The sequence below is a fragment of the Cydia splendana genome, chromosome 5, assembly GCF_910591565.1.
Source record: "Cydia splendana chromosome 5, ilCydSple1.2, whole genome shotgun sequence".
NCBI lineage: Eukaryota > Metazoa > Arthropoda > Insecta > Lepidoptera > Tortricidae > Cydia > Cydia splendana.
This window is the reverse complement of record NC_085964.1, coordinates 24,680,037-24,692,565: the sequence shown is the minus strand read 5'-3', so window position 1 is coordinate 24,692,565 and position 12,529 is coordinate 24,680,037. Positions and strand designations below refer to the sequence as shown.

The 12,529-nt window shown below is 37.1% G+C and overlaps 1 protein-coding gene across 1 annotated transcript; it reads left to right on the top strand.

The window, feature by feature from the left end:
* The first annotated feature begins 6,914 nt into the window (after positions 1–6,914).
* On the top strand, positions 6,915–11,470 carry LOC134790892 (nucleolar protein 58). The gene is made up of 5 exons (XM_063761878.1): positions 6,915–7,100; positions 7,343–7,419; positions 7,504–8,652; positions 9,122–9,245; positions 10,073–11,470. Exons 1-5 carry the CDS (start codon positions 7,056–7,058, stop codon positions 10,280–10,282), a joined length of 1,605 nt encoding a protein of 534 aa, XP_063617948.1. The 5' UTR covers positions 6,915–7,055; the 3' UTR covers positions 10,283–11,470.
* The last annotated feature ends 1,059 nt before the right edge of the window (positions 11,471–12,529 follow it).

Genomic DNA, 12,529 nt, shown 5'->3' with positions numbered 1-12,529 from the left:
GATATAGACGGAAAACGAGCAGACGAATCGTCTGATGTTAAGCAATAACCGTTAACGGAGTTTAAAACAAAATACCTTGTATTTATGGAAATATCCTTAGAAAGTTCGATATGTAAACCGTAAACAGTCTTCCATAACAACTGTAAATATTAGATATATAACGTTAATTTCCTTTTCATGCCAGATATTTGGCAAATTGCCCATCAGATATACATTTTATTACACAACTTGGCGTACACGATGCAATGAGTTCCCGATACAATCAGACGTTGGCTGTATTATCAAACCCCTTCAACTATCCTTTTCACTCCCTACCTATGAAAGAAGGAGTAAAAGAGACAAAATTATAGTATGTTCTATTGGAAGAACTTTCATGTTCTGACCCAGTTAAAATGTAATATTTCGTGCGATAGAAGCCACGCGAGGTGTTAATTTCCGAATGCAATTGTTTTCAATTTATTCTTCATATAAAAGCGTAAATTGTAAAATTTATAATAAGTACACGTGTCTATGTTTTAAACAGGTAACAATAGTCCTTAATCCAAATGTAGTTTTATTTATTCAATTTTACAATTTCGCAATTACTTTTACAGTCCTTGCTTTTACGTACCTATTGCATAATAATAAAAATGTCACGTGCAGGGTTGTAGCTTTTGTTATGCAAAATTAATATAGATACCTACAACTTTTGAAGCAATTCTTGGAAAACATTACCTTTAGGTTGATTGTTAACATATTCAGAAGAATATCGCACCGCCCTGATGACGAGCAACGCTGATCAGGGCTCGGAAACCGTTTTATTTTTCAAACCGGTTTCGTTCATTCACCCGGGAACGAAAGGGATTTCGTTTCCGTTCGCGGTTACCGGTTAAAGAACTGTTCTATTAAGATACTGATTTATGCCTAATTCGTTCGCCTTCCGTTTTTGTGGAACGAAATTAACCGGTTAAGTATATTGAAAATATCGAAGCGAGATAGAACGAGTAAGTATTGCTATCTCTTTCACGTATGACAACGAGTTTAACCGAGAGTCTCCGAAAGCCAAGAGTAACCGGTATTATATCGTTCCCTGCGACCCATAAAGTTCCGTTCCCTCTTTTTACCGGTTAGGAGAGAGAACGTATTTTTTTAGTTCGCGTTCCATCAATTAACCGGTTTTTTAATGAACGAAATAATAAAGCGGTACTTGGGGTAGGTACAGGCCGAAACTTGGATACTTGGGGTAGTTCCAGCCAGCATTTACTGCACCTAGGAAGAAGAGACTACGAGGGCGAGGCGAAGTTGAGGCAAAATAGCACTGCGAGCTCGCATAACACTGATGATTCAGCCTAAGGACGAAGAGTGAAACGGCGAAAAATACACTAATTTCCGACAAACAATCTATCATCTCGGTTGAGGCCTCTTCACACCTTATAGGTCATATTAATTTTAATACCTATGCATCTGACAATAAACTTAGTGTTCACATATTTTTGTCTCATTGTCTGGGTCGGTATTTTAGACCTTGACTAAACAACTAAATAGGTCGAACTATACGAACAAAGTCCATAAAATACAAAACGCCATTGCCGCTAGGTGCTAAACCGTTTTACAAAGCCACTCAGGACCCCATTTCCTAAACCAATCGAAACTAATTTCCTGAGCCGGATTAACTTGGCCATTATTTGAGATTCCAGCTTCAATATTAAACGGATATTTAGTCGAGAATTGTGGGGGATAATAATTACTGGTGCAATGTTAACTTTAGAGCGCTTGTAGCTTTCACTCAGGCCAATTCGAACGTACATACACTGACATCAGAATGGTATTTGAATCATGTTATTTAGCTATCGTGCGCCTCGCCCGTGGCAATACATGTACGGACAAGTCCGAGCGAAATGCATGATAACAGAATGACATCAGTTAGATGTCATTCTGATATCAGTGTACGTTCAAATTGGCTCGATTGGCTGTTTTTTTTTTAATATTAAGGACATTTTTACACAAATTGACTAAGCTAAACCCCACGGTAAGCTCAAGAAAGCTTGTGTTGTGGGTACTCAGACAACGATATATATAATATATAAATACTTAAATATAATAATACCAATTAATATAATATATTAATACCATAGAAAACAACCATGACCATTCGAACCCCGGACCATCGGCTTCATAGGCAGGGTCACTACCCACTAGGCCAGACCGGTCGCCAAAATTTGCATTATCTTCAATGTTTGTGCCATACAGTTTCTTGTTAATCTTAAGATCACGGAACTAACATAAATAAGAACAGCCGAGGTAAATGCAACTGTGGGCTTATGGCGTCTTTTAGCTATTTCTATTCGTTACTGGTTTCCCCGCGTGAGAAAGATCTTAAATGGAAACCGCACAAGGGTCGAAGCCACTGGGGGCTATTTAGCTGTATCAACGAGATACATGGGTTATATGACCTTGAGGTACTTATCGACGATTCTCGGGAGGCGTAGGTCGAATTACCTTGACTTCTGTAGAGACCGTACGTTATTTTTTTTAGGATATTTTTTTGTGATGTGGGAGGCATACGGACAGACGACACCCACACCCTGCAATTACTAGACGGGTTGCAAGTGCGTTACCGGCATTTAAGATAGGGATACTCTCTTTTCTTGAAGGTTTGAAGAACGTATCGGTCTGGAAATACAGTGGACAGTTCATTCGTCCACAGTTTCAGCTGAGCGGGGCAGGAAGTTCCTGGAGAACTGTACTTTTTTTTTCAACAGGCAACTAATACCCAAATTGGGTAGGTAGGTCGTCTTTCCGTTTGGCTATATTGGCCATCGAGACAATTCTAACAAACCCTAAAACTAGTTGTTTTATCATAAAGTTCCTACCCTGTGGCCAGCTTCTGTGCCCATCTTCTTGCTCGATGGTAACATAAAATGATGATCTCTGTAAAAGGGGTGATCTCGTGTTTAAAAAAGATATTGGAAACTATAAAATATCTCGGTCAAATACCTCATTAATCAATACATAGCACCTACAACAGCTACACTACCCACCTATCCCCTTGAGGTTGTTGTGTCCGACAGCAGAACAGGTCGACGAGGGTAGAGCCGCTGGGATTCACAGGTTCGAAGTGAAAAGTATTTAGTTAACAATACGGGCTGATTTACATTTTATTCGCAATGAACAAAAATAGACTTTCATGATCAGTTGTGATTCAGATTTATGTAGGTATGTATGTACTTATGTCAATAAATCGCACATAATATTGCACACATTCGTATAGCGTAATCGTAGCGTAATATTACGCTACGAGGTCAAACTTGACTGAATAGGCAGCTAATTAAAAAAAAACGTATGATGGGTGAAAGTCAAGAGAAATCTCATGCTTATTTTATCTTTATTTACGCCTTTCTAATTACGGAAATAGTCAACTAAATTATACGTACAATAGGTAACACTACCTACCTACTTACAATTTTTTCAACTCAGTTACTTTAACGTTTTTGAAATAGGAAACGAAACGGTAATATATGTAGATTTTGTTACATGAATATTTGAAATAGTAAACGTTAAAAATGATTTTGGAATATTAAATTGTATATAACGTAAAACGTACCGTAGGTATTTAGGTATGCGAGTATAATTGAGTAGCTTGCCTATGCTTTAAGATAGCTTTAAGCCTAAAAGCCACCTACGCTTATTTACTCTAAAAGTTCCACGCTTCCCAAATACAAAATACGTATTCAAAACACTCAATACACAAAATAATCACGTTCTTGCTCCAATCCAGACGCTCACCGCTCGATGGAATCCATTCACCAGTTCATTCGCTCAATCATTCACTCCGAGAATCATTCGCTCTAAAGTGGATGCACGCTTTTATGCAGAATTATTGAATTTTCCGAATTCAAATAACGTCGTCGGCGAGATAAGATTCCATTTGGCACAGCACGTGAAGTATGGATCGTGAATACATATAAATTATTATATTTGTTTGTTTTGTATTCCCTCGGTTGATTCTCCTGAATAAATAACGACGGAAAGTATTGGGGCAAATGTTTGGAATAGAATATTTACTTTACTTAATAAGCTCCCATTGCGAGCAAATCTAACATATTGACATAACATGATAGCTTGAGAAACTGATTACCGATGTATTATATTATAATATTATGAAAAATAAATTTAGGTACAAAACATAAACCTTAATTTCCAATTAAGCCATATTATTATGATTATAAATATGTAGGTATGTCATGTCATAAGTAACTAATCCGCCGAGAGCGCCACCTACAAAGAGGAAGCTTGGTAAAATGGTAAAAGCTAACAATAGATGGCGCTGTTGATGATTTTCTCCACTAAAAAATGGGATTTAGATTAGAATAATACCTATTAAAGGGCATTGAACTAGAGTCAGTCCAAGCTAACTCTGCATCGATTTTGATAGCACACACTGTGCAAGTGTTATTTTAAAAATCAAACTTCTATTAAATTATGACGTTTAAAATAATAATTGAGTAATAATTGCAGTCTGTGCTATGAAACTTGCTGCAGAGTTAGCTTGGACTGAGTCTGCCAGGTTTTGTACCTTCCCAATTCCATTTTTTTTTATTTGTAAATTTCATTTTCGCGCTGCATGTATTCTATTGACAAAGTGGAGTATAGTAAAAAAATAAAAAAATAGTTATCACTGTCTTAATACATAGGACAGGTACAAACAGCAACACTCCTAACAGTACATCGGTGGACCTTATTATACAGAAGGCATAAGGTTCACTTATGTACAGTTAACAGTGTGGGCGATGGTACATAATAAGCTAAACATAATAATATTATTATCTCTCTAACCGAAAAATGTAATACCAATTCAAACAAAAATAAATTTTGAGAATCATCATTTAAATACAACTTTTTATATGAAAAATTCTTGGACAGGACGAGGTTAATGTAAAGGCCGTAACAGACTATCGCACCGCACCGCGACCTTGGAGCGGTTCTAGGAATAGCTCGTACTGGCGTGGGCTTCCACACTATCGCACCGAACCGTCAAAACGGTGCGATTCTAGCTTACAAACTGTGCACGTGCGCCAGTGTTGCCAAGTGTCCCATATTTCCGTGGTTTACAACGAAATTTGCAATGGAATCCTTTAAGATTGAATTTAAATTAATGTGGTTCCGCTTTTTTAGAGGTAGATGAAGGGCGTGAAGTAATATAATGCACCTTTTACCATGAAAATCTTAAAAAATCTGTGTCTTTTTAAAGCACTGCTTCCGCATTTTTGTTATTTCATCGACTGGCTACATTGCCGTCCACTGTCATAATTTGAAAATGACAGCTGTCAATCGGTGCGATGGAGCTTACACACTAGGGAAATTGGTGCGGAGCGCACCAGTATTATAGCCGTAACACGCCAACGCACGGCACCAAGGTCATTGTGCGACGCACCGATAAGTAAGAGCGAGAAAGAGATATCACTTTCTCGCTCTTACTTATGGGTGCGTCGCACAATGACCTTGTTGCGGTGCGATGATGTGTAAGCTGCTTTATTATTCCACTGTCATAATTTGAAAATGGCAGCTGTCAAACGGTGCGATGCAGCTTACACACTAGGGAAATTGGTGCGGAGCGCACCAGTATTATTATTTTATTACCTGTCAGTTGGTGCGACGTGCATGCCCACCGCACCGCTATAGTTGGTCAAACCAATTTGTCAGTAAATAAGAACAAAAAAAACTATACTCATCCTTTTTTTTTGGGTGTTAGTACTAGTGTAAGACAAAGACAGTATGATTATATCTGTCTATGTTTGAAATGAGATAGTCCTTTGACAAACTATATTAATAATAATTATGTGCGATACGCACCAAGGTCGCGGTCCGGTGCGATAGTCTGTTACGACTTTAATAATGATAACACACTATCGCACCGCACCGCGACCTTGGTCACCCTTGGTGCGTCGCACCCATAAGTGAGAGCGAGAAAGAGATATTTTTTCTCGCTCTCACTTATGGGTGCGACGCACCAAGGTCGCGGTGCGGTGCGAGAGTGTGTTACGGCCTTAATGAATCCCTACAGAAAATAATAGCGTCATCGTGAGCATTTAAGTCTACTTGAACTTACTCGGCTAAATATTGAAAAAATTAAAACGCACAAGTTCAATATAAAATCGCAAATTTGTTTAAATTATTCAGGATTTAAAAATATATTTTCAATAGTAAAACAAACAAACAAAACAAAATAGAATATGTTTTTATACATTTATTTTTATTAAAATTGAACATTTTGTGTGTAGCGTAGCCAAGGCCCCAACGCTATCTGTTCTCTTTCACGGCGCAGCAACTAGTATCATTTCTCTCTCCTTGCTCTTTTAAAAATGCCGTTTGTCAAAAAAGGACAACCATACTGTTGACAAGATGGACTTCAAATCCAGGTGTCCCCTTTTTAGGTAGATCCAGGTTGTGTATATGTGTGCTCTTTTAGGGAAGTCAAAAGTCGATTTTAATCATGTTATATATCGATAAACGCTACACAGCGGAACGCAATAGCGATTAATTGAAGCTTCAATATCTTCGTTAAACATAAACATAATTGAAATGCTAATGGATAATGAATATATTAGAATATAATAATATAATTCAATTATTGCGGAACACATATTTTAGTAGGTATTTATGTAGGCGTGACGATAAAATTGTGATCTGATAACCACAACAAAGAATAAAAGCGGTTTTGTTGATTTTAGGTATCGTTAAACCTTTGAAGTAAAATTAAAATTGCAAGAAATGTCGATAGTTTATCGATATGACTTTATCCACATGGCTACAGCAAGGTGGGCCACATTGTTAATCGTACACTAAACAAAAGTGGTCCCACTGACAGCTCGCTTGGAAGGTATCTCTGTATATTATTATATCTATGAGCGTAGCTATTTCAATATGGCAACACTATCCTTTATCTGTCAGTCAAACGAGTCCGCGTTTCGTAGCGGAGGGTTTCTTGCCGCTTTCGCTTGTTTAATAAAATAATTTCTAAATGTGCTCATAAATAGATGAAATATTAATTTGGTGTGAATTAATTTGTTTTCAACATGTTGGTTCTGTTTGAAACCCCGGCGGGCTACGCTATTTTCAAGGTAACAAGCACCACATGTGTGGATCCTAACCTAACCTCATCATTGAATTTTTATTCAATCGCTGTGAAATACGGCGTATAGTGCAGTGAAAATTCATATTAACACTCAAATAATACGTCACTTATACGTTTATGTGATTTAACTTAAGTTTGAAGCTAAAAATAGGTCATTGTTTACTATCAAGCTTGGCATACAAACTATAGGTTATCTCAGTTTTAAACCACATTTTTGTTTTGTTTTAGCTGTTGGACGAGTCTAAATTGTCAGAAATCAATGATTTGTACCAGGAATTCAACACCCCTGAGGGAGCATCAGCAGTGTAAGTTAAATATATTATCTTTTTTTAGATTTTTCTGTTACAAGAGTGAAATATTCTTTTGCTTACATTTTAATTTAATTTCAGTGTCAAACTGAAGAACTTCATCAAGTTCGAAGACACAACAGAGGCTCTAGCTGCCACTACAGCTGCTATTGAAGGCAAAATTTCAAAGCCGTTAAAGAAAGCCTTAAAGAAATATGTCTCTAAGGATATCCAAGATCAATTACTGGTCGGAGATGCAAAACTAGGCAGTGCCATTAAGGAGAAGTTTGATTTACAATGTGTTGCCAACTCAAATGTCCAAGAATTGCTGAGATGCATTCGCTCACAGATGGACAGTCTGCTTGCCGGGCTGCCAAAGAAAGAAATGACAGCCATGGCACTCGGTTTAGCCCATTCCTTATCCCGTTACAAGCTTAAGTTTTCTCCCGACAAGATTGACACCATGATTGTGCAAGCTCAGTGCCTCCTCGATGACCTTGACAAGGAACTCAATAACTACATCATGAGATGTCGGGAATGGTACGGCTGGCATTTCCCCGAGCTCGGCAAAATCATCACTGACAACACACTCTTTGTCAAAGTTGTAAAACTTATCGGCACCCGTGACAACGCTTCTAAAACTGATCTGTCAGATATCTTACCTGAGGATTTAGAGGAGAAGGTTAAGGAGGCTGCAGAGATATCCATGGGCACAGAGATCTCCGATGATGATATTTTGAATATTCAGAATCTCTGCGATGAGATCATTTCTATCACTGATTACAGGACACATCTGACTGACTATTTGAAAGCCCGTATGATGGCCATGGCACCTAACTTAACAGTTTTAATCGGAGAGCATATCGGAGCACGCCTTATTGCTCACGCAGGCTCATTAATGAACCTAGCCAAACAACCAGCTTCAACAGTACAGATCTTCGGTGCCGAAAAGGCCTTATTCAGAGCTTTAAAAACTAAAAAAGACACTCCGAAATACGGTCTAATTTACCATGCTCAGCTAGTTGGTCAATGTAGTACTAAGAACAAGGGAAAGATGTCTCGTATGCTGGCAGCGAAGGCAGCTTTGGCGACCAGAATGGATGCGTTTGGAGAAGATGTGTCATTCGAGTTAGGGGCGGAGCACAAGGTGAAGTTGGAGAATAAGCTGCGGTTGTTGGAAGAGGGCAACTTGAGAAGAATCAGCGGGACAGGCAAAGCTAAGGCCAAGTTTGAGAAATATCACAGCAAATCGTAAGTAAACAATTTTTTATGTACTACAGTACTCTTTATTTTTTGTGTATTTTTAACTGTATGGTGCACAATAAAGAATATTTACTTACCTACTTTATTGCACACCTCAATACAGAAAACAATACAATGAATATAACAACCCAAGAAGAGGTAAACAACAGGTTGTCTTATTGCTAAAAAGTGATCTCTTACATTAATTTCCTTAAATTATTTTTGAACCACTTTCTTAGTTTTTATATGTTGCAGCCAATATTTAATATTAAAACTGTTTTTACGAAATAACTTTCTGATCTTCCAAATATTTTAAATATTTTTGTATATTTTTATTATTCAATAAGGACTTATATTTTCTTTTCTTTTATAGGACTTTAAACCTTAATTTCCTTAGGAACCCCTTATAAGTTTGTCAGTTTTCACACATAATCTTTGTAAGTTGAAACATATAACTTACTTTCTAATTTCTTCACAGTGAGGTGTTCCAATACCCGGTGGCGGCGGACAGCACCCTGGAAAAGAAGCCAGTGAAGAGGGAACACTCTCCGGAACCAGAGACCTCCACGAAGAAGATCAAGTTAGAGGATGGGGCCAATGATGTGAGTACTTTAAAGTTTATCTACTCCTATTTAGAAAACTCATTAGCATAAACCCTGGGGTTTTGGGTGCAGGAATGATTTCATGTAAATACATGAAAATTACTTTGAATTTGTGTATGACTTTGTTTATTGTAAAATAGTTAGCAAACTTTGAGTTAACAATTGGTAGTAAGCAATTGTGGTTTTGTAGTGTGCTTAGAAATGTTAAAATAATTTCTGTTATTACAGTTTTTAACTGTTTTTGGCTAGTGAAAAACATTCCTACAAAGCCCCTCCCTTCTGCCCCTCCTTTGCTGCAAAGTCAGCTAAAAAATCCTCCTTTGTCTTATTTCTGACTCCTTTATCACACTTTCATACCAATCAAACAAATTAAAAAGAATCATCATCAATCCAACGTCTTAAATTCCGGCGACGTACTTGCAGCTCCTTTGTAATTGCTTGCCATCGGCCGACTCGTATACTTACCTACTCGTATGCCTCCTAGGTATATCTTTAAAAAAATCCCTGACTCAAAAGAGGGGTGTTATAGTAAGTTTTACGTTATGATTTTGTGAGTCTGTCTGTGGCACTGTAGCTCTTATTAAACGGGTAAACCGACTTAGATGAGTTTTTTATTTGATAGTGAGTTTTCTAATGATGGTTCTTAGACATGTTTTATTGGGTTTGGAGTTTTTTTTTATTGTAATGGTTTTTATTCAGATTTTAGAATTGTATAGATGAGTATTAGTTAACTGTTGAAAGAAAAGTACTGTTGGCGGTAAAAGATTGTCTCAAAAATGAAATTTGTGATAAAAAACTTAGGTATTTAATATATGTTTTTATCTCAGGTCACACCAAAGAAGATCAAAATAGAGAAAATCAGAGAAGAGCCCGCCGAAGAGCCAGCCGAGCCCACATCGGAGAAGAAAAAGAAGAAAAAAAAGAAATCCCTAGACGCTTCTCAGGCGGACACGACCGTGGAGAATGATGAGGTGGACGCTCCCACACCCAAGAGTGAGAAGAAGAAGAAAAAGAAGAAGAGTATCACAGAGGAATAGGTAGCTCTGTAGGGTATAATGAAATGAGGGCTTGAGCGCGCTCCGTACAGATTTTTTTGCTAACTATGTGATTATTAATTGGCCGCCATAGGAAGAAGTATGCGTAGTTTATTTAGTGACTAGTGTACCTATCACCAGTTTGGCACTGACATAAATTTTATCGAGAACGTGACTTACTTTCTATGCATCTCGCTCGCACTAATATGCGAGTACGAGCGAGATGTATTGAAAGTAAATTACGTAGACGTTAGCGTATATGTCAGTCTTGGCACTGTCCCCGACTCCTGATACGTATAAGTGATATAATTTCATTATTTTTTAACTTGTCAGACGTTTCGGCAGGGTTGTACCAGCTGTTGTCACGGATGAGTGACGACCCGACCACATATCTCTGCCCCAATATTACAGGGTTCTATGTTACATTTTAAATATAGTTGAAATTCGACTTAATGTCACTATGACAATGTTCACAGTTCGATAAAAGTGAAACAGGGTTCTACCCTGTAATATTGGGGCAGCGATATGTGTCCAAACGTGAGAGTTTAAAGTGTTTTAATATGTAATTCGTAACATTATTACTAACTGTATATTGAAAAGGTAGTTGAAAATTTGTATGAAACGCGCCTAAGAAACAATTCAAAATAACGCATTTTTATTACGGGTTCATACTGCCCCGGTATGGCAGACTGTATTATCATACTAAATAGACTCAATGTTAGCTCAAGTTTCCTATAGGTAATGTTAATTTTCTGACACTTTTATGTAAAGAAATCTTAGCAATTACGTTTATGTAACGAGAAAGGACTTAAGGCCTGTGCACACTGGATGCGTGTGCGTAGATGTGCCTTAAGACCAAAAGGTGCCCTTAACTACCAAAGTTAGACCAAGACAAGTCTGCAGCGATTTTGATATCACACGCAGTGCAAGTGTTATTTATACGTCATAATTTCATAAAAGTTTGACGTTTAAAATAACACTTGCACTGCGTGTGCCATCAAAAGCGCTGCAGACTTTTCTTGGTCTAACTCTACATGAAGGAAGACTATTTTTCTGTAATGACCCGTTTATAATATGCCATAGATAATATGTTAGCTGTGTATTTCCGTTGGATGTAAGTGCAAATTACATTGTTAAGTTGGTAATGCCTCACAGAAGTGAGTTTATAGAAATATAAATTTTACTTTATTATTGAGATTTTTTATTTACAACAACTAAATGGGGTTGGCCGGTCAAAGTGATTTACAGATGGCGCCAGCATAGGTTTTACTTGTCGGTCTTAGGAATTGTGTCAAATTCTTTTCTTTTTAATTTTATGGCCTTGATGCTAGTCTCAGTCTTTTCAGCCAAAATTGATAGAACAAAAACTAGTGGCATGTAGAACTTCTACTGTAGGTGCCATATATGAAAACTTGACAGAATTGCTAACCTCTTTGCTCATTTATAATTACAGATGTACCTATGTATATCTATAAGTAGAGTTAGACCAAGAAAAGTCTGCAGTGACTGATAGCCCACGCAGTGCAAGGGTTATTTGAAACGTCAAAAATCTATGAAATTATGACGTATAAATAACCAGACCCCGTTATCAGTGGTGAAAATTTATTGAAATGCTAGGGTTGGCACTCACTCCCCCGCCGTACGGGTAAAATTCCACAAGCTATTGGGTAAAAGTACGCATGTGGGGTAATTTCTCACTTCTCACATAAAAAAAAATTCAATGGAATTGTCAATAAAATAAAGTTTAACGAATGTTTACGAAGTTTTCTGATCAATATTTTGGAACCACGTGAGCTGCGGACGCAAAGCGACACACGTCGCATTATTGATGTATAATTATGACTTCTATAGTTCATTTAAGTCTAGTTTTGATGCAATAATCAAGCACTATTCAATATCTTTAGTAAAATATGAATAGTTATTTAGAATAGAATAGAATAGAATAGAAATAATTTTATTCGTAAGCACAAACACAAAATAAAAACTTATACTAAACAGAGAAACATAAAAAAGAGAAAGTGCCACGAAATGGTCTCACCTCAGCAAATATATATATTAAATATAATATATATTTAATATTCTTAAATTAGTACATGGATATTGATCAGACAATTTCATAAATATTCGTTAAACATTATTTTATTGACAATTCCATTGAATTTTTCTTAATGCAAACAATTACCCCACATGCGTACTTTTACCCAATAGCTTGCGGAATTTTACCCGCACGATAGGGGAGTGAGTGCCAAC